Below are 22,518 nucleotides of genomic sequence, written 5' to 3'. Positions count from 1 at the left end.
GTAGTTGTTGAGACTTCCTTTCTTATGTGTGGTCGATTCTTCTTTTTTTAAAGCTGTTTTGATATTTTCACATAGTTGCATAGGAGCAATAATATATATTTAACTAATCATGTATACAGAAAGTTAGGTTGTAATTTGCCAGACAAGTGGAAATATGTTTCAAAATATATATTTGTATGCACAGTAGCATAAAGTAGTTTGGGCCTGTACATTGCAGCCCTTTGAATGTTTGCTTACAATGAAGATCACAGTGGGTGGGTTCAGCCAACATAACAAGCCATGATGGGTGGTTTTACCACTGTTGGTCTGTTGTGTTATCTGAATTCAGACATGGTATTTCACCATGGTGAGTTTGGTTTTTAGAAACAAGAATGAGAAACAAGTTTCTCTGTACCACCATGACACGTTGTGTTGTCTGAAGCCATAATCATGGTTTCCACACAGAGTCCTCTGAAAAGAGTGGCAACTGCAGGAACCATTCCAGCCATCCAGCTTCTGTGTGTAGACCACTGAGGAAGAAGCAGATGAGATAGGCAGGAAGTGATGTATCTTCGGATTGAATTTCAGACATACTGACTGATGGAATACATCAGCAGGAGGACTGAGCAGGAAGGATATAAAACATGATAATGTAGACATCATTTGATTGTCTGTCAGTAGGTCATGGTAAAAAGCCCTGCAGGCTTGCATGTTCTGTTGTATGAACACAGCTAGTGTGCTGAATGAACCTTAACTCCCAAGAGAGTTTAATGTTAGGGTTAAGCTTTTGAATCAAATGTAAGACCAAGGGTGGGATTTGCTTTCCTCAAATATTGCTTAAAGTAAATGCTATCAGATTCAAGAATTTTAGGACATTTTAGACAAGGTTTCTAAAAGTTGCTTCTCATGAAAAGAGCACTGGTAAGAATCTGTGGGGAAATTTGTTTGGGGATAGAAATCCATCAGATTCCCTGGGCTCAGCTCCTTAGACTCCAGTCATTGCAGCCCTGAGTCTGAATTCTTGATGAGCACACCCAGCATTTGTACAGTGCTGCCCAGAAAGAGAAAGGAAGAAAAATAGCAAATTTCACTGATTTCAACCCTTTGCCTTGAAAGAGCCCTAAAAACAGCTGTAAAAACTTGTACTTACAAGGTTGGAAGACACTGTAAAACACTGGTTTGGTTCATACAATTGCTCTGTCAATCATGGGTTATTTATTTAAGTCATGGTGCGTTGCAGCATGTACTAGCAGCCACTGTGAATATTCAAGCCACAATGGATGGTACCTGTTGCTTACTGCAGCATCCAACCCCTACACAAGGTTGGTTGTTGTCTTAGTTAACAAACCAACTCCCAACCCATAATCAGTTTATGAGTTACCGATAGTTAACTATGACAACAACTCCTCCTTTCTGGGTTTGGCTGTCATGATATGTCCCAGTGACTATCCACTGTGGCTTGAATATTCACAACAGCTGTAGACAAGTGCTGCAAACCACTTTGACTTAAATTAACTAGGGCTGGCTGTAGCGATTGTGCAAAGCAAGTATGTGAGGTGGGGGCAGTGGGGTGAAAGCAAAATCATCCAGAATCACTGCTTTGCCATCTTTCTCCAAAGTGCTACATTGCAGTTCTTTCTGACAGTGGTGGGACCCCTTCCATTGACAGAGGGCAATTTTGGATCCAACACAGTGAACTGAAAGATTAACCAAGATGTCAGGAACCAAATTATCATTATCATTACTGGAGAAGAACTAGTACAACATTTTAGATACACAGAAAACACAGCACTAGAGTATGGGGCACAGCTTATGTGCGAGGACAAAATAATTCTTTAAAGAGCTCCAAACTATATAGGCTAGCTAGTTCAGTGCATCATCTTCTGTGAAGGTTAGAAAAATTTGATCAGACACAGAATGTTCTTTCTGAGTATACAAAGTCTTACAATGCTGGCTATCTCCTCACCGAATGAACACTGATACAGCATCAGTAAATGGCATCAGTGAAACAAGAACATCAAACCAAGAGAAAATCCATGTGGGCTGTCCTTTTCATTTTTCTTTTTTTAACAACCAGGCATGTGCCTGAAATTGAAACTTATTGTCAGTATTTCATTTAAACCCTGGGAAAAAATACCTCATGTTTAAATAACCACTTCTGTAATATATAAAATAGCTATGCCTTAAACAGAGGTATTCCCTAAATATGCCTTTACATAGCAAATATCAGGAGCCACTTTGATAGGAACATATTTACATAAAATAATTTTCTCTCTTCCTCTCACCCAAATGTTAAATGGGATCATATGATAAATCAGTCACACTGAACAGTGTGCAATTCTTCGTTGCATACAGGTAGAGTTAAACCCTCAGAGCTTTAGATATATGTTACAATGCAGTCTCCACTAAGGAAAGCAAGAGTGAACACTGTGGGTGCAATCTAGATCCCAAAAGAGTGAATGACCATGTTCACACACAACACAAGGGTAGTTAATAACCCACAGTGACTGGTAGCTGATGAACAATAGTATGGTCTCTGGGTGGTTTGTTAACCACCACAGTTACCTTCACCTGGTTCAGATGTTTTAGGAAGTTAAATCCAGCAAGGATAATATGGTAAATTGGGTGGCATGTGACCAGCACATGTGGGGATGCTTAACAAACCACAGTAGTTTATTAATAATGGTCACATTGTGTGAACTGGGAGAAAATGAAGGCTTCCAGTGATTTCAGCAGAAGTAGACTGTATTTTCATAGTGTAATTCTAAACTTACAAGCAAGTAAGCTCCATTGAGCTGCATGGGTCTTAAAATCTGAAGAAACGTGCAGAAGACTTCAATGTTACTCACTTTTTGGATCTGCTTTGCATATTTATTTAATCTGCATTGTAATTTAAATCCAGAGCTTATCTTTTAGAGGGCATCTGATTTGTCCTTCTTCCTGCATATCTTGGTACATCTTACATTACTTAATTATTATGAAAGGCTGACATTTGCTTTTGATGACAAAGGCTTCTCATTATCTGGCTTACTTAAGCAAACATTTTTATATAAGTAAAAAACAGAAATAGAAACAACACAGAAGAGGAAGTTCTGTGTTAGTTGTTGAGCTCAGCATTGTCTCCTATATTCAGAACAATATTCAATTCTGCTTATCTGTATCTGTGAATGAAATGTCCACAAATATTTGTTTGGTTTTTCTGGTGAATATGAGCCAGAAGAAAATGTTCATCATGTGCATCTCTCTAGTTGGCTGTCATTGGGTTGGGCTTTTTAGAGAAGATTCTTAGCAAAGAGAAAGGTAGTCTGTGGTTATTCCTTGTACTCAAGGAACTTAAATGGAAACAAACACAAGTTTGTCATTTTCAGTTTGAACCTCATATTTGATGATTTCATACCTTGAAAGAATTGCAACCACAAAAACTGCACTTAAATCTTGTTTATTGAAATGGAATTTCAGCCAAGCAATTCCCAATGCTTCTCTGAAAGGTGTTTAAAAAAAAGTTAAACAATTAGAATAGATTTCTAAAATATTCATGGTTCTTCTTTGTGGTCTCTGTGCATCACACATATGGGTGCTGTGCCTGCACAGAGCCTCTGTTCAAGAAGATTCTAGCCTAAAGAGGCTAAGCCTAGAATTTTTGGTGGGAGCTCCGCCCCCTTTCTCACTTAATATAAATACACAGGCTCCCACCATTTTCTCAGTTTGCTTTCTACCGGTGTTGCAGTACCTCAGGATTTCTAGTGTTCTTCTCTTGTTTTTACCTCAGCTTTTACTCCTTCTCTATTCACCTTAACTGTTCCATTTTTCACAAAACTTTTCTTCCTTATTTCACTGTTTCCTTCCCACCTACATTTTTTTTAAAAAAACCTCTATTATCTCTCCTCTTGCCTCAGACTTTTCCTTGTTTCACTCAGTCTTCTCTCTCTTCCGTTGCTGGTGGCTCACAAACTGGCCTTTCGAAAGTATACGAAATGTGGCGTTAAAATGGCATCCACAGACGAATACTGTTTGTGGCTCTTCTGCTTGGGGAAAGAGAAATGGCCATACTCTGAGGCATTTATTAAACAAGCTTGCAAAAATAGAGCTGAACACATGAAACTGGAAATGTGAGAAAGGGCTCTTATTGCTATGAGGGCGTTGCCAGCAACTAAAACAATTGCACTGCCATTTCCAGAGAAGCCATTAAAAACCATCCTTCCTCCAGGGCAACAGCCACACCAAAGCCTACTCCCTCAGTTTCTAAAGAACCAGCCTCTACCAATGCACCTAAAAAACATCAAGACCAAAAGTAAGGTCAGAAGCAGGAAACCAACTAAGGAGGCAGTTGGACCACTGGATAATAGCATGGATAAAGAAGAATAAGGAGACTGCAGAAAGGCTGAATGAATTGTTTTAATTGTTCTTCATTGCAGAAGATATGGGACACATACCTATGTCTGGACTTATGTTTTCAGGAAGCATGTCTGAGGAACTGAGGCAAATAGCTGTGATTGAAAAGTATTAAATAGTTGGCCTAGATGGGAATCATCCTAGAGTTCTCAAAAGAACCCATGCAGAATTGCTGATCTTCACTGCCACCATTTAACCTTGGTTCTATTATTGTTAGCAAACCTGAGTGCCATTTGATTTTTGAAAAGTTGGAATATGCACTCATACACTTGAGTAAATACACATATAACATACAGGATTCCGCCTTTGTTGTGTGCCTTAAAAAATGAATCCTGCACACTTGAAAGGTGCCTGTGATCACAAATCTGAAGCACTGATGCATGTAAGATTTCAAGTAGCTGCATCAATAGGAGATCATTCTACACAGTCTCTATATTTTATTTATTTATTTAAAACATTTCTATGCTGCCCCCATCGCAACAAAGCCTTGGGGCGGCTCACAAAGAATACATAAAACATTAATAATAATAATAATAATAATAATAATAATAATAATAATAATACAATTTAAAAGAAAAAAGTTCAGGAAGTGTAAATTAAAATGTTCCTATTAAAATATTAAACCAAAATATTGTCACCCTCCACTGTTCTTGTATCCTATGATTCCCTGGGAAGAAGCACAGTGGTTCAGAGGAACCTGAATTATGCCAGTTTCAAATATTGCAACCCTTCAACAATCAAGCTGTACTCCTCTTTTTCTGGAGATAAGACCATGGTGGGCAATTATACTGACAACTTTCTTCATGTCTGTGGATGATATGGTTCTCTCACCACAAGGGAACACATTGTTTTCTGAAAGAATTGGAAAAGATAGGAACCAATTTCTATGGCCTTTCCATTAAAAAAAATCCTTTATAAGAACACACATACTAGTGAGAGTCAAGCTCCACTGCACAATATTGCTCAATATTATACTCACACAAATATATTCCTTTTCTGTGGAGTACATTTCCAGCAAGGAATCAACCATATTTGCTTTTATTGTCTTTGTTTTAAGTGTGCTTCAGTGATAGCAGAGAAGGAAAGCATCTAGCTTCTAAAGCATTTTATATTTTCTAACAGCTAACAGAGGGTAGGGAATCATACAGGAAAAGTTGTTTGCTTTGTCGCCAGTGTTTTCATGGTCACTAGCCAATAGTTTCCCACAACATTTGCGCCTGTTCCTGTGTAACTATTGGAATTGGCATGCCAGCTGAGAGGAAATGTTGGCAATTGCCTTTTTAGTGGTAACCACAGGTATTTCTACAGATAAGTTACTTTGCTAATCTTTGTTTTGCAGGTTGTCACTCTATGGTACAGAGCTCCTGAAGTTTTGCTTCAGTCCAGTTATGCAACACCAGTTGATCTTTGGAGTGTTGGCTGTATATTTGCAGAAATGTTCCGTCGAAAGTAAGAAATAATTTAAATCCTTTTAATTGTTTTGGAAAGGTGCAATAACATTGGCTTGAATCCAAAAAACTATAGGGTTCTATCCAATTGTATATCAAATTTACTCTCTCCCACCCTGCAGTCCTTGCCCCCCATGAAAGAATTGTGTAAATGCAATTCCATTAATACTAACAGTCATGATAAAAAGCAGCAATGAAAATTACAATGCAGAACAAAGCACCAGTCATAACATGTTTAAGGAAGGGATTCTCTACCCAGGACTCCATCACTAAGAAAGCCCTGCTGTTTGTGCTTTTCTAACACTTTTTTTTAAATAAGGAAGGCACTTGGAGTTGGGACTCAAAAGAAAATCCTACAGACTGATAGGAAGCACATCTCTTCCAGGTATTTAAGGTACAGGTTGTATAGGTCTCTATGCTCTTCCCACTATGCAAGTCAGCTAAATGACTAGTTTAGCCGGGTGCTTCAGACAGAGAGTGAAGGATGGAGTACTACCAGGATATTTCTTTTTGTGGGGACTGCAGCCTCCTCTGCTCCCCACCTTGCCTCACAACACTCTTCATGCCTTCTCTAAGGTCATTTTCTGACCTCAGGGAAGCAGTTGGTGGGAGTTTAGAAGTGGAATGTGGATCTCCAGCACCAAGATCAAAGCTGTTTCCAAACCTGGATCTCGGACCGTGAAGAATCCAGGAACACCCCCCCACCCCAAACATTGTATAGGGATCACAGGATCACCCTCTTGCCTGAGCTTTGCCCTGGTGAGATATGGGAAATAAAACTCTGAGTTCTAGCACAAATAAGATCCTTGAGGTATTCATCACATTTTACAGTCCAAGTGATAGAGGCCATGTATTACATAGGAATCAACAGTAGTTGAGAGAGAGGTCTTTGTTTTCAGACAATGCATGTATTTGTTCCAGCAGGCATGTCCTTAGAGGGAACAATCCTTTATGTATGGGAGAGAAGGATGAATGCCTCTTCTAAGATAGTTGCTGTTACATTTGTATTTTTAAATGTGTCGTCTGAGTAACTGAATGTGCATTTTAGTGGATCAAACTATTTTGATTAATTTAACTGATGATGATGATATTTCTATACCACCAACTAGCTGAAACTCTCTGACCAGTTTACAGCTGACTCAAGTCTCAATTCTATGCATGTTTAGATAGACTAAACTCCCAGCATTCCCCAGCTGCATGATTGGCTGGGGAATGCTGGGAGTAACAGGAGCTTTTTCAGTCTAAACATGCATAGGACTGAACCTAAATGACCCAACATTTAAATCTAATTTAGAAATAGTTTGCTTTCGTGGTTAAAAATTAAAATATTGATTACTGATTTCAGAATCATTTTTAATGTATATGTGAAGCAGAACTAGGTGACATTAGCTTTTCTTCTGTAGATGCTAAAACAGATCAGCTTAGCCATCTAAGAGTTAAATGCAAGTGAACACGGTTGGAAAAAATAGAAAGTAAATGTTGAAGAATTGTTCTGTCTTTTTACAACACTATTGTTAATTGTTTCAGATGTATGGAGTTAAAGTATGGAAAGAACCTGCATTAAATGTTTTCAAATGGGGTTTTGTGTTTGGAGGTGGAGGGAAGGAGCGATGGAGGTGATTTTTGCCTCTCTGTCCTTTTGCCTCTATCTTCCTTTCCCTCTAGACAGATGGGCCTCTGGAAAGGGCACACTGATGGGGGCTGCATCCAGGACTGCATCCAGGCAGTTCCTGGGTTATGAATGAGTTCCATTGCTGAGAAAACAGAAATTTGTCTTGAAAATGAATTTGTATGTAAGTTGGATCATGTATTATTGGTACTCTATATTCATGCAGGACCCCATAAAAGTGGAAAACCATGAATATCTCTAGCCACCCCTACCCCCATCCAAACTCACCAGTGCTTCTCTTTGCATCATGGAAACCATAGGATTAACTGTTAGAGTGACGTCCAATGTGGCTGCCCATAACCCTCTGAACTCAGGGGTTTGGGTATCCAGTGGAGGATGGGAGAAGTGCAGAAGCAAATATTGCCTTTGCACGTCCATCATTCTCCAAAACAATAAGTTTATTTGCCCTGTATAAGTATTTTAAGCATCTAAGTGTTTGCAAGGAGGAGGGACTGAAACACTGCTGGTATTCTTCAAACCCTGACAAAATTCCCCTGCTCCCCTTTCTCTCCACCCAGCACTGGATCCAAAATTGGACTTGAGACATCAGAGCTGCAGCGGGCATGCCAGCCACTAGAGCAGGGGAGGGCATTCTAATTTCAGAGCCCCTGCTCTGGCCTCAGGATCCTTGTCCAAGATCATTGCTGGAGCTGGATTTTACTATGGCTATCCAGGTGGAGATACTGTTATGCTCCTAGTTGCTCCTGCAATAGCAACTACATAAATATTATTATTTAAGACTAATTGCAAATGAAGATCCAGCAGTGATATAGTAGCAATAAACTCTGAAGTTTTGCAGGCTCCCACAGATTATTTCTGGAGTTAAAGTGTGTGATGCGTGGCACTCTTAACTCTTATTCAAACTTTATTGTGAGTCTTATAAAGCTCCCTTTTAATTAGCTTTTCTAGAATGAAAGTACATTTGACTGCTAGGTCAATATTGAAACAAATCAAATTGTTTGTTTAAATATCATGGGACTTAGGCTTCCTTTTTCTTATTGCTTTTTGATTGTTAATCTTCCTTAAAGGATACTAACTGTAGATTCAGTCTCCTGGATTTTCTCACCAATTCATGTGAGAAGTCACTTTGGTAGGGTAAGAACTGTGCTGTCACTGTGCAATTCAAAGCTTCACATGTAATTTCACTTATGTCCTGTGATCCCCTGACCAGAGCAGTAGAAATAACATAGTAGTTAACATGCTGATCATTTGCATAATTATACTCAGCAGCACACCTTGCCATGACACAAGAACCCTGCAAAGGTGTCTTGTTGCCTGTGGTTAAGAAGTCACCCAGAACCTATGGAGTGTTGTAGGGCTCTGCCTGGCTTTTAAACCACAGGAACACTGGGTCTGCACAACAAACTTCACTAGCAAGGGTAGATAAGCAAATTTCCCCAGAATGTGCAGCAGGGAAGATAAGCCACCGTGGCTTATTTTCTGCCCCATGATTGTGCAAGCCAGGTCTTAGCTACTGGGAAAATTCATTTTGCTCCAGCTACTGTGAGGATTGCAACTAAGTTCATTTGCCACTCTGGGTAGCAAAAGGTATTAGTATCCCTGCTACATCGCTACAAGCCCTGGGTCCACCATACCATTGTTCTCAGGGTAAATGTCCTCTTGCAGATGGTAATCTAGAAATATAGGGTCAGTGAGGGGAGAATTAGAGACCACTGCCCCATTAACCAGACATTGACAAATAGTCACGCTCCTAGTATTTATGCCTGGCTCAGGCAATATGGGGCCTTTTACTCCTTACCTCTCAATTGTTTCTGATGTGCAGAATCCATACTAAACCTGAGCAGGGCTCTTGAGGCTTGATTGGATAATTGTCCATGCAGAATCTTTACTTCAGTTTTGGGTGTTCACAGTAACATACACCCATCCTATATTGGACCTGTGCACAATAACTGAACCCATTTATGCAGTGAGTTTTTAAAAATCACAGCTCTTTAAGAAAGTTCTGACCTTATTCAAACCCTTTTGTAATGATATGACAAAAGAGGCTTGTCTGATATTTACTTGTGTGTTCAATGAGATACAGTCATTTATTTTGAGTTATACCTTCCCATGGGTTACATCTGAGTATGAACTAAGCTGAATTAAGATAATTCATACAGCTGCTCTTAACAATAAGTTATTGAAGATTTAATTCATAGTATTTACTTAGATATGCCCCCAAATAGAAATATTCAACATTGGTTTAAGCCTTTCTAAGAATCATGAAAATTTCCACTTTCAAGACCTGCTACCTTAAAAGCCATTGAGCTACCATAATTCTGAAGTTACAGGAAAAGGAAGAGTTTAGGCTGAGGACATTCAATATTATGGTGACATAAAAGAAAACATGGTTTTTTAGATCCATGCCTGCTTTTTTGACACCTGTATCAGTTATGGATAACATGTTTATCTTGCAAGATATACAGGGAGTACTTGATTTGTGCTGCATTCAGATTGCATTTCTAATTCTGAAACATCTTTCATTTAGCTCTGTTTGTGTACCCCGGGGCAAAGATTTAGGACTCTGCTAAAAATATTGCTTTTCAGCAGACCAGTGTGCCTTGCTGCCCTTTTGTCTGTAGTGAAGCATGATTCAAGCTGTCATTGTTATTCTGTTACATTGAGAGGTCACTAGGTTAACTTAGAGGTCTGTGTTCATTCAGCCTTGATGGTAGGAGTCCCAGACTCCAGAAGCAAGGCTAAAATCTCCAAATCTAATAGACTGGCCACCTGTCTAGAGATGAATTAAAATCTAGTCCAGACTGGCTCATGAGCCTGTAAAACATCTGCATGCTCATGAAAGACAAATGAGTGGAGAAGAAAAATGTATTTTAAATGTTGAAGAATTTCAAATCTAGGTGGTTTCTTCTAAAAGAAAGAGAAGTGTTCTTCTAGATTGGAGTCCTCTACACTTAAGTGAAGGGAAGACCAATATGGTCTACTTTTAAGGAAGTGTGTATAAGATTGCACAGGTAGTATGGTTCTTAGAAACAGCTCTGTTAAGTTATTCTTTAAAACTTTTTTTTTAAATACAGCCAACTCCAACCTGGTTACAGGGACATTAGTTCAGTGGCAGCAAAATAAGTAAGCTCCATTGAACTTAATAGGGCTTTATTCTTGTAGGCATGCATGGAATTGTACTGTTAAAAGAATTGTGATGCCCACTTCTTGATTTTCAATTAGTTGCACAATTGTGGGTCCTGTTCTATTAACACTTCTTTGTCACAACTATTTTCACAGAAACCAAACAGGTAAACTGAATCAATTGTTCCTATAATTAACTCTAAGAATATTTCTGTCTTTCTTTTTACTACATCAAATTACATCTCTTCTTTTTTAAGCTGTCCAGAAACTTTGGTATAGGATGGCATATAAAAAGTCAAATAAATAAATGCATACATACATACATATATACATACAATTCAGTGTGTTTAAATTGGAATAAGTTGCAGAAAATTACTGGCCTGGAGGCCCAGCCAGAGCAAAAACATTTGTTAAGGACTAAGTGTGCAATGTTGAGAAAACAATTAAGTTCCCACCATGGTTCTTCAGAGGCCTTTTGCTTCAGCCAGTTGTTTCTTTCTTGGCATGTTGTTCAACCTTCAGGGTTGAAAGTACATTTTCTTGAACTTGAGAAGTTTTGTACTGACATTCATTTAACTGAATGAATAGTGATCAAATACAGAAGTAAGTACATCTATGAAGTTACAATTATTGTAGGCCGTTCTGGTGCTATACCAGTGCTTCAGCTTCATTCAGCAACTATGTAACGTTTACACTAGATGCAAGCCTACATGTGTCTTTAAACACCTTTGTTTAATGTCTTCTTAGATGCATCCACACAAGTAATTTAACAGTGCATGACATTCACATGTTAACATGTTAGCTGAGGAAATAGTAACAGTATGTGATGTGACCTAACTAACTACATGAAGCACTGCTTAAAAACCAGTTAAGAAATTCCAGGAGAGTAACCAGACCTTCTATCCACATGTGTGTGTGTGAAATATTTCATATTAACTTCCTTCTCCCTTCTATTTTTCTGGCTTGTTATCTTCCCAAGGACCTACAGTTGAGTTGATTGATAACCGTTAGTCTAATCCAGTAACGTATCTGTCTGTGGTTGGAGAAGAGTGTTGAAGTGAACACCAAGACATTTACTTGTGGTTTTTCTTCAAGCTTCCAATCATGCCAGACTTTGTCACAATAGTAGATACTATGGGAAAAGGAAACCGTTGATAAACCATAGAAACCAAAAACTGTTAACTTACCCTAACAAAATTAAGAGGGAGGGAAGAACCCCAGTTTGGCACGCAGGAAAAAATACACTGTGTCAGTCACATAATTTAGTTGCCTTGTTAAAAGCACATGGGATTTTGATGTCAAAACACAATATCCAACTTAATGTGAATGGGGGATCTGTTACAAATGCTCAGCTAATAAGTTTCTCACTAGCAACTAAATGCTTTATTTTGACTTTGTCTTTTGTTAAATATAAATCTACCTGAAAGTTTTTTGACTTGCTCCATTGGATATATTGAAACTGCATGGGAGGATAACTGTTTCATCCACAATATTTTAATAGAATCTATAAATTTCATTGGAGCTTATACAGGAAAACTCTGCAATGGATTGTGCCCATAATGTTTGTTTGTTGAGACAGCAGGCAGTGTCAAGTTAAATTTTGTGTGCTCAGAATCTGTCTTGAGGCAGGGATCTGAACAATCTTCAGTCACATAACAGTCTGTAACAACAGCTCTGTACCCATGACCTTAGACTAACCTGCACTGAATTCAGTGGCACTTATTTCTGAATAGACATGTATAAGAACTGTACTGTTAGATTCTCTTAAAGTGCAGTCCTATGCATAATTAGACAGAAAAAAGTGCTACAGTTCCCATTCTGGCCCAGCCAGTAAAGCTGACTGAGAATGCTGGGAGTTATAGGGTATTTTTTCTGTTTAAACATGCAGAGGATTGCCACCTTAAGATACTAGAGAAAGCATACCTGAAGGAAAGGTTGTATATGTTAAAAATCTCTGTGTGGGAACAAGTCACATTGAAAATAACAAATGCTTGCAATTTTAAATTATTTAAAAGTAAATCTTATTTTAAGCAGTATGAATTACTTCTATATAAATGGATTTAGGGTGGAAAATCTAGCTCACAGCAGTAAGTTTTTATAATTTGGCAATTTGTATGTAATGCTGACATCTGAGACTGTTTGCAGTGGAGATCTACTCAGACTGAAAAGTCCAAGACATATATTTTCACAAAAACTAATTGAGAAATGTATGTTGTCAAAAGTATTTGCTCAATATAGTAATTAGTTGAGGGCCTTTTTAATCTGGTGTGGTAATGATACATTTAAATTTACTGTTCTTCACTTCACACAAAACTTTAACTAAAATAGCTTTAAATCCCAGATAGGACTACAGAATGTTTTATTTTTCCAACATTGAGATAAAATAATTTAATTCAACCTGCACATATTTTAGAATGGGTTTTGTGTTTACTTTTTCTAAATGGAAAAGTAGTTTCTAAACAAAAAAGCATCAGTTACGTTACAGAATGTATAGAACAAATTCATCTACCATGTTGTTTCTTTCGCATTTATAAGCTTTGTTTTGGCAGATCTCCCTGAGCTCTTCTAAGCTTTTTCAATAATTTATTCAGAGTTTTTGGTTTTTTTAAATGTTAAAACATCAGCTTAATATGCAGCCAGGGAAGTGGAAAATCAAATAGATATTTGAAAAAGGATGGGACAGCAGGACATTGACAGCATCTGAGGACAGCTGAGAGGAAAACATAAAACGATTCAGAAATGTTTTGCCATCTTGTACCAAGCAAATACAATTCTGAGCCAAATTTGCTGAAAGAGAATGACAGAGTTCACAATGTGAGATCCTGTGCTGTTTAGACATTGGAAAAAATAAGGATTTTTTTTTTCCAGCCCAAGAGCATATCAGTGACCTTTTGTACAGGCTGCCTTCAAACTCCATGTTGATGCATAGAAAGCCAGAAGGATTTGAGGGATATTTTATAGCTTGTAGATGTTATGTTGCAGATGCTTCTGTGAAATCGAAAAGTATGTCATAATATGTGGACACAGGGCCTGTGGGGGCAAGGGCAGAATGAAACAGTTGGGAAAAGTTACAGGATGCTTGAGACATGTGAGCTTTCTGATGATAAATGATCATGATAGCTGCTAAGACAACTGCTTCTGGTGAAGCTTTTTTTAAATTCACAACTGCAAACTGGACATCATTCATGACCAGGTCAGAATGTATGGTCTTGCTTAGAGCTGTTCATGTCTTGCTGTCTCTCTTGCCAATAAAACTGTATACATTGAGATTATCCTTATTTATTACATTTGTAGTGGGCTGACATATTAGTCCTTCCCATACATTGCAACTATGTTAGCATTTTTTCCTAAGGAGGAAAGTTTGGTATAACTGTAAAGGGCAACATGAAACCCTGGTGGATTTATGCAATTCCTCAATTCCACAGTTCCACCTAGTGGTTATGTAATGAAGCATATAGAGATAACAGGGACGGGAGGAACTATATGTAAAGGAGCTGATTTTATACCACAAAGAATCCAGAAGCCTTGATACAGTGGTGGGTTAAAAACCTCATGTGGAGAAGGCCCAGGATCTTGCAGTACACTAAGCAAAGTGGCATCCTATGCAAAGAAAAGATGGTAGAGTGGACTGTTCACCTTCTCCTACAAGCTTAATTAGGGTGGTGAGATGCATATGGGGATGGATCTCCTGCACCTTTAATTGTAGTACATAGAACTTCCAATAGGAATAGCCTGTAAGACAAGCTACAACAGCTGAAATTCTTTCTTCTACATGACTGTTAATGGGACAGTCAGCCATTCCTCTGATGCCTCTGGTTACCTTAAACATAGCACATCCGGCTAGTCCTTCCTGCTAAAGGCCATATACTATTTTGAGCCAAGATTATTGTAAGTGTACATTTTCACAAGCTTTGAACAAAATATCCATTTTCTGTGTTAATGTCATTGTAAAGATTCTGACATACATGCTCTCAATTTTTTTCTTGCCTGTATTAGTAATCTCCATAATGCAAGACAGCTGCTCTAAATTACATGTTTTATCACGCTTTCCTCTCTCTCTCTCTCTCTCTCTTTCTTTTGCTCAAACCCAGGCAGCTGGTGTAAATGTTGAAATTTCACCTTTTGCAGCATTTTTTAAAATTTATTTATTTATTTAGAGCATTTTAAGCTAATAATAATATTAGCTTATTATTTTTCATTGTAATAGTTTTGACACTTTTATTGTTTTCAAAGTATAACCTCCTTCTGAGGCATTCTGTTATTTACCCATTTTCCATTACCAAAAACAAAAGTATATTTGCTCTATTTTGTTTGATTATGAGTTCAGTTCACAGTTTGAGCCATTAATTATCACTGGTTATGAGCTATGGCAGTGGTACCAAGTACACACTGATCAGCAAACTGAACTAAATAATAATAACCTAGATTAGGTTAACCTACAATAACTTTAGTAGAAAACCAAATTCTGCATTTTTGCAAAATTTGTACTTTTATGCAAAGTGTGCATATCTGAATTGGGTTGCCTGTTTAGTTTTGTGAACAACATGTATGTTAAGAGTGAGGAAAGATAAGCATCTTTGATAAGACTGGACATCTATTTTTGCTTCAGCAACTGTATAAATTTCATGGAATCTAAATAAAATATTGGAAACCTTAATAGATCCCTTTCCTTCCTCCATTTTCTATATTGTGTGACCCATTTTTGTCTTGCAAATATTGTCAAGAACTGAAATCTTTTGTATTCTTAATATCTCAGCTTTCCAGTGAAGAACTCAAATTGGCATACATGATTTCTGCAATTGCATTTTTATCCCCACAGCATCCCTTTGAGGTGGATTAGGCCAAGAAAGATTGGGCCAAGGTTATCCAGTGAGATTTGAGGTTGAATTTGAGCCTAGGTCTCCCTAACCCTAATCTGAAACTCTAAGCACTGCACCACTTTAAGAGCACATGTGTCTAAGCATCACTCATTTTGGTCAGTATTCTCTGTTTCAGCAAGCAGAGCTTCTCAAGTCTCAAGCTAAGTTTTTTCCCAGTATTGTCTTCAGATCCTTTTAACTTGAACTAGTAGAGATCTAGGACCTCTTGCATGTAGCATGCATTTTTTCCCAAAAAAGTACAGCTCTCTGTTTTCCTAATTACAAGGTTTAGTCCAGGACTCACCTTTTAGCACAGTGGGATTCTTTTAACAGTGATAGAAACAGAAAGTAGAAATAATTTCTCCTTTCTAATATTTGAGATAACCCATAAGTAAACTACTTTTGTTTTCATGTGTTTATTTGCTTTACACTGCTGTTAGAAAGTCTTCAAGTAGGTAAGAGTTAACTTCCTTCATGCTTTCATTCATGTGTGCAAAGGCTTTCAGCTGATACAAGTAGGAGTATGTTTGGTTAAGCAAAGTTTATTCCATGAGAAACTGACCTACTGGCATTAAACATTTGCTGTTCAAAGGTTTCCCATCATAGCAGTGAGATTAGAAATAATTTCAGTTGGTGAGGCCCAAAGCAAATAACTGCTATTGGCTCAAAACTGGAAGGTAAAAAGTAGGTGTTTTTAAATAAAACTGTTTCCAGTGTTAAACACACTGACCTCAATACATTTAACAACTATAATCACAGTTTGTTTTAACTGATGGGAATATAGTTCTGTTTTGACAGTCTGATCTTCAGTTATGAATCCACAGTCAATTGGGACACAACCACAAACTTTTTTCTTTTGCTTTTATAACTCTGTTACTATTATTTCATCAATTAGAGGGGTGGGGTTAACCCTCAGTTCCTGATTCACATTGAATGGAAAGTCAAGAGTGAAACTGAATGTAGCAGTGCTGTCTCCAGATTTTTGTGGGTCCTTGGCCAAGACACCCTCAATGACCCCCATCCCTCATGGAGCCTTCCTTCTCACCACCTTTGTCACCAGCTGCTATGTCTCTTCATCCTCTTCTCCATCACTATTAGCACTTGCATGTTTGACGGCCCACAAGCCAATAAGCAAGTAGGCAGTGGCATTGACTGTGTCTCTCTCTCACCAATGCTGTTGCCTGGACCAGAATAAGAGACAGATGAACAAGCAGACTGCAATAGTGAAAGGAGCAGCAACTCCAAGAGATTTGTCAATGATCCCCACTGGGTTGTTGACCCTCAGCAGATGCTCATCCTTGAGGTTAGCTATATGGGAGGAGGAAGAGCAGGCTTTTGCATGGAAGCTTTCTGCTTGTAAACACAGCCCTAAATTATGGTTTTATATTATTTGTGGACCTAGCCATTCTTTCAGCTTCTTCCAATAGAAGCTGTCCATGTGTTTATCTGAAGGTCATTTCCAGCTAAAAGGGAAAAGGTTCATCTTCATGCTGATACTGAGGTTGAGTGGTCCTGTGCCTGTTGGGTTGGAAGCAGATGCAGGAAATTGAAGTAGGCAATAGTGGTGGGGTAGGGGAACTCTCTTGTTGCACACAAGTACATTGTTCTTTTAAAGTAAAAGAAAAGTACAGTTTATAGAAACTTACACCATCCCAAAGAGTTCTGACAAATGCTTATGATTAGTGTCTTTGGGAACCTTAGAAGTACTGAGGTTGTCAGCTGAAAAAAAGGGAAGGAATGGATGGCTTGTCCTGAGTTCCCTCAAGGGTGAAATCCAGCCCTCCATAAATAGTCCTGCCTAGCCTTCTGCTAGCTCCACTCCTTTGCCCAACCACCTCTTCTTAGAATCGCAGAATAGTAGAGATGGAAGGGGCCATGAAGGCCATAGAGTCCAAAACCCTGCTGTTGCAGGACACCATCCCACTCAGATGGCTGTTCTGTTTCTTTTTGAATGTCTCTAGTGTGGGAGAGCCCACCACCTTCTTAGGTGGATTCCTGTCTTTTGTGCCATTTTCCTCATTCTAAGAGATTAATTGCCTCTCCTAAGGCTTAATTGCTGGCAGTGGGGTCTTCAAACTAGAATGCACTGGTATTTTTTGGTATTTTGGCCCTTTGTGCCACTGGCATTTGGTCCCCAAGAACTAACCAAAAATGGAATTCAACACTTGTGCTAAAAGGTGTTCTATACTCATGTTTATGCTATCCTAGAAGGTAGAAGATCAGGACCTAAGTGATGTATGCCATGAAGTTAAAATGTTCCCTCCCAACACTGTATGATGAGGTTTTAGGAATGTGGGAAATGTAAAGGATGCCAGCCCAAACCCTGAGTCCTATAATATTTGGTAGCACAGCATGTGAATATTTAAGCAGAATATATGACAGCAAAAGTTTTGGATGTTACCCCTCTTGAAGCTTGTCACCCATGTGTTTATAAAAATTTGTCATAGTCGTAGCTGGCTGAATTAATGTGGAGGACAACTTATGTTCATTTGTAGAACTTTGCATTATATACGGTTTCCATTTTAAGAATGCTTCCTTTTTCCTATAACTGTCTGAACTGAACTTTTGGTGCTGTTCACACTTCAAATTCTGGACTTTTCTGTCTGGCTGTATTCTGTGCTAAAAGTGAAGTGAAGCATTTCATAGTAAAAGTTCATCCCCTTTTTATTTTCCGCAATTATGCCAAAATATAAAGTCTTGCCTTTTTTGTTTGAAAGCTTCCTTTCCTTTGGCTGTAATTTTTCTAATTATTAGGTTGGTTTTGTAATGATTAAAAGCAAAGGTGGTTTGAAGCCTGTGAAATACTAACAAGTTATATTGTTTTGCATCTTTTAATCCTCTCTAAAACTGCCAAAACTACAAAGTTACCTTGAAGGTTAACCAATGTGTCATAGTGTAAAGTGGACATACGATACTTACCTTCACAGGACTCTGTTTGCTTTTACTTCAAGCAACTAATACAGCTCACCCACTGGAAATAGTTACTCTTTGAAGTCATAGTCCAGACAAGTCATTTACATAAATGTAAGGAAGACACATGCCCCAGAGATTTATTTGCAGTTTTGCGTACTGGAAAGACATGCAGACTTTTAAAGCTGAACAGCAGCTTTCCACATCAGCATGAAGAGCTTCAGCAGTAAACACTACAAAGCAAGTTTCAGAAGTGCAAAATTGCTTATCATGCACTGTAAATAGTTGCTTTGGATAATAGCCAAAGAGTATAATCTCACTCTTTAATTTTTCCAAGTTCTTTTTCATTAAAATAGCAGCAAAACCTGAGCAAACCTGACTCTAATCTTCATGGATTCATTATCTTGTTTCAAGGTTCATTACCAACATGATTTAAATAATGGTGTTCTGTATTCATTGTTACCTGCAGACTTAACTTTCAGGCTTGGTTCCTTGTTTTGCTGTTTCCAGGCAGTTTTAGGGTGCAGTCCAAGGAGGATTGCAGGCATCCTGTACAATGTTGGAGAAGCTCAGGGTCAAATCTCCTCATGCTTCTCCTGGACTGCCACTAGACAAGCCAACTAGACAAGTCTCTTTCAGTCTTCTAGCTGTTCCCTTCATACCAGGAGCTTTCTGGCTGCAGCACTTTTCCTCCCCTTCGTCCCCAGAACACCATCTTTAATAGCTCTCTAAGGTTGCTCGTACAACCTCGAGAAGCAGCAGGAGTGTTTTTTTCCACATGACTTGTGAACAGGGCAGAGGAAACTGAGCACATATTCTCAGCTCTGAGGCCAACGTGCCAAAGAGTCTTGTGGCTCCTGGGCACTGTCTAGGGGGCCATAGGACCGCTCCGCCTAAGATGTGTATATTCCAACTGAATACAGTTCCTCTTTAACAGGAATAGCAACATGATGCCAATAGAATGGTGCACTTGAGACACCTTTCCTGGTACCCAAGAAGTTTCCTACACCTCCCACTTAAAAATTCAATTAATACATATTCTTACTTGCAGCTAGGTTGCTGTCAAATGTATTTCTGGTGCTGCTGAAGAATGTGGATCCCAAGGAATTGTTCAGTGTGATGGGACTCAGCTCTCCCTCTGCCTTGTCATTTGGGCTGCTTATATGTCTTTTGCCATGTTACTTTCAGCAGCCATTTTGTGCTGGTGCCCAGGACAGTTTATCCTGGGCATAGGCCAAATGTGGTCTTGAGCCAAAAAAGGTTGCTTATGCCAGTTTATAATGTTAACTGTGGCTTCCACTGGAATTCTGCTGGATGATTGATTGCTTTATGTTTAAATAATAATCATTCTAATTATTTTTGTTATTAGAGGCCCTTTGATCTTGAAATGTGGGATAAAAATACCTAATTGAATAAAATACCACCAAGGCTTTTCAGTTACTTTTTAGTAAGATATTCTATTGACCTACATCTGTGTCTATCATTTCAAATGGCCTACTGCCTAGGTCATTATACTTGGTGTATGATGTAACCTGATGGACTGTCCCCTGTTGCACAACATGCATTGTCATTTTTGCTGCATCAGTGCTTAGTGCTTAACAGCAGCCACACAGGACTTTCAGATGGAAAAGAAGTGCCTGCAGTCACACTGGACTCACATATGAACCTACACGATCATTTACTAATGTGATTGCAATAACCTGAATGAAGTTGCATCTGGTATGAATGTGGTCAGTGTGGTAATGTTTTGTGCAGTTTCAGAAAAAACTCAAATTGATACCATCAAAACTGCCGGCCTCTTTCTAATCAACGTACATTCGTTGCTTATTATGTGCCAGTTTCCCCCAGTCACCCATGGCCAAGTCATTCTCTCCCCCCATCCCCTTAACTTTGGTAAGGCAATACGTGTACATTTCCTGAAATGTTTGGTGTAGTTTGCTAAATTAGAACTTCCTCCTTGACTCGATTTTACATCCATTCACAAACAAATGCTAACTGAAAGAGGGAAAAAGAGTATGAGGAAGTAATTAGCCACATTGGAAAGTTGTCATTCTTAAAATGGGAACTTGGAACCCAGCAAAACTCTTTAAGCTAGCTACTTTTGACTGAAAGTAACTCAAAGTGGGCATTGTCAAAATGAGCAATTCCCTCAGCTGTGGGTTTGACCAGATGGCAGTGTTTCCCCATCACTGGTTTAGAGCCTGTAATAGTAAAACAAAAGTGAGGATAGACAGGTGGGGCAGGGAGTTGCCAGGATAATATTAGTGAGGGAGTTCATGAAATGATTTCTCTCTGGGACTCTTGACATCTGCTAATCACAGTCAGCCATTTGGACTATCTGGAATGAATGCTAACCCTGCTCGGCATGTGGGTATCAGGTGCACTGAGCAAGCACAGAGGAGACCCCCCACAAGCTTCCATTGGAAAAGCTATGGGGAAATCCCTATTCTTTCAACCTTCAAGCAGTGGTGTAATAGAGGGGAGACATGGGAAAGTGCATCTGTGGGACTTCTTCCACAGCAGGAATGATGGCATCATTTATCAGTGTTGTAAGCTTAGATGGTTTAGACTAAATTTAGAGGACTGATGTGGCCTAGCACAGATTTATTAGCTGACTCAGCTCAAATAGTGTTTGACTCAAGGAGATGGAGTGAACTTCATGGCTAATCAAGGATGTGAATACAAGTTTCCCTAGCCATGTGTGTGCATATACTTGCTTTGTCATGATGTATCTTAGGCACAGGACCTGTGGAACCAGCCCAGCTGCTGGACTCTTCTTGGGAGTGTGACTATGGACTCCTTAGGCCCTGATAATCTGAAGAGCTGCTGAACTCCAAATTTACCACTGTTCCACTGCATACAGGGGCAAGTTGTTGCTGGGACAACATGATTTCCCCCTCACCTGGCACGTCTGTTGCTGTCTGGCGTTCCTTCCCATAATGAAAGTTGCATTTTAGTTATACATTTAAGGACTATAAGCTGTCTTCCTGGAGATAAAGCACTCCCCATGATACTATTCCAGTCTCTCAGTAGTGCAGAGCACATGCTTGGCATATTCCCAGCAAATCCAGTTTAAATAGGATCCAGTAACTAATGATATGAAAAACCTCTTAGAGTTGCTGCAAGTCAGAGTATAGCCTTATAACCTTGACATTAGTTAGACTTCCACATTTGTCACAACATTGTCCATCATTTACATGAACCATTTACTTTTTCCCTTTAATCCATGTCTCACCTCTTCAGCCATTGAGTACAAAAGCCTCTTTTTTGTTCTCTCTCTTAAATGGGGTGGGAGGCAACTGAGCGAAAACAGGGAATAGCTAACTCCTTTGGAAGCTGACTAGTTTATCCTGCTAGTTAGTGACATGCCTTGTACATACCAGAAGATAGACTCACACATTGCAGAAAATGAAAAACAGTTGTTTCTCATGAAAAATAATTGTTAACTTTAGAAGATCTTGCATCATAAATTTTCATAGAAGATTGTTTGCATAGACATTGGACTACAAGGATTTTGGATAACTAGAGCTGCGGCAGTGGTGTGCTGTCCCAACATTTCCTTAGGGGTGATAAAAATGTTGGAGTATGGTGTACTATATGATTTATTCTAGAGATTTTAGTGAATATGTGGTGTTTTTTCAAAAACGTTGGAATCAGAATTGAGGAGAAACCAAGAATATCATGACTTACAGTGCCATCTTAACTGACTAAGCTGTACTAAGAATGAGAGAATCCAGATATTTGTACTTGGGAATTATTTCTCCTGGTTTTCATTTGTGGTTTCCATCACAGAATTTGAAGCTGCTGTATTGGCAGTTCTAGAGCTTCTCACATGGCTCTGTAGTGTATTTGGACTAGAAATGGGAGATCTTTCCTTTTCTCCTAAACAGTAGTTTCCCTTTCCCATATTACCTGTTAGGAGGATTTTGTCACACTGTGAGGTGGTTTCCAGTGAGTTAATCTGTTGAAAATGCTTTGATACTCTTGCTTGGCTCAAGATTAGTTATTCTTAAAGGACTTGTATAAGCCTTGCAAAAATATCCTCCTCACCTTTTAATCCAAGTGGCTTTCTCAATGCAGAAAACATAGATCTGTACCTCATGTAGAAATAGATCTGTTGTTCCTTTACCAATGGTAAAATTGTTTGCACAAGGAATGCCCCTCAAGTTGAGTTGTA

The 22,518-nt window shown here is 38.8% G+C and overlaps 1 protein-coding gene across 3 annotated transcripts in view; it reads left to right on the top strand.

The window, feature by feature from the left end:
* Positions 1–22,518, top strand: part of CDK6 (cyclin dependent kinase 6) — a 154,142-nt gene that overhangs the window by 110,954 nt on the left and 20,670 nt on the right. For all 3 annotated transcript variants that reach the window (XR_006414205.1, XM_044424897.1, XM_044424896.1), the window contains exon 5: positions 5,711–5,820. Coding sequence is in view for 2 of the 3 variants with exons in the window: in XM_044424897.1 (XP_044280832.1) it covers positions 5,711–5,820 (110 nt within the window). In the remaining variant the exon portion in view is untranslated. The remainder of the gene's footprint in view (positions 1–5,710; positions 5,821–22,518) is intronic.

Source organism: Varanus komodoensis, unplaced genomic scaffold, assembly GCF_004798865.1.
Source record: "Varanus komodoensis strain SLA01 unplaced genomic scaffold, ASM479886v1 scaffold15, whole genome shotgun sequence".
NCBI lineage: Eukaryota > Metazoa > Chordata > Lepidosauria > Squamata > Varanidae > Varanus > Varanus komodoensis.
The sequence above is the reverse complement of the archived record's forward strand: the minus strand, read 5'-3'. Positions and strand labels throughout refer to the sequence as shown.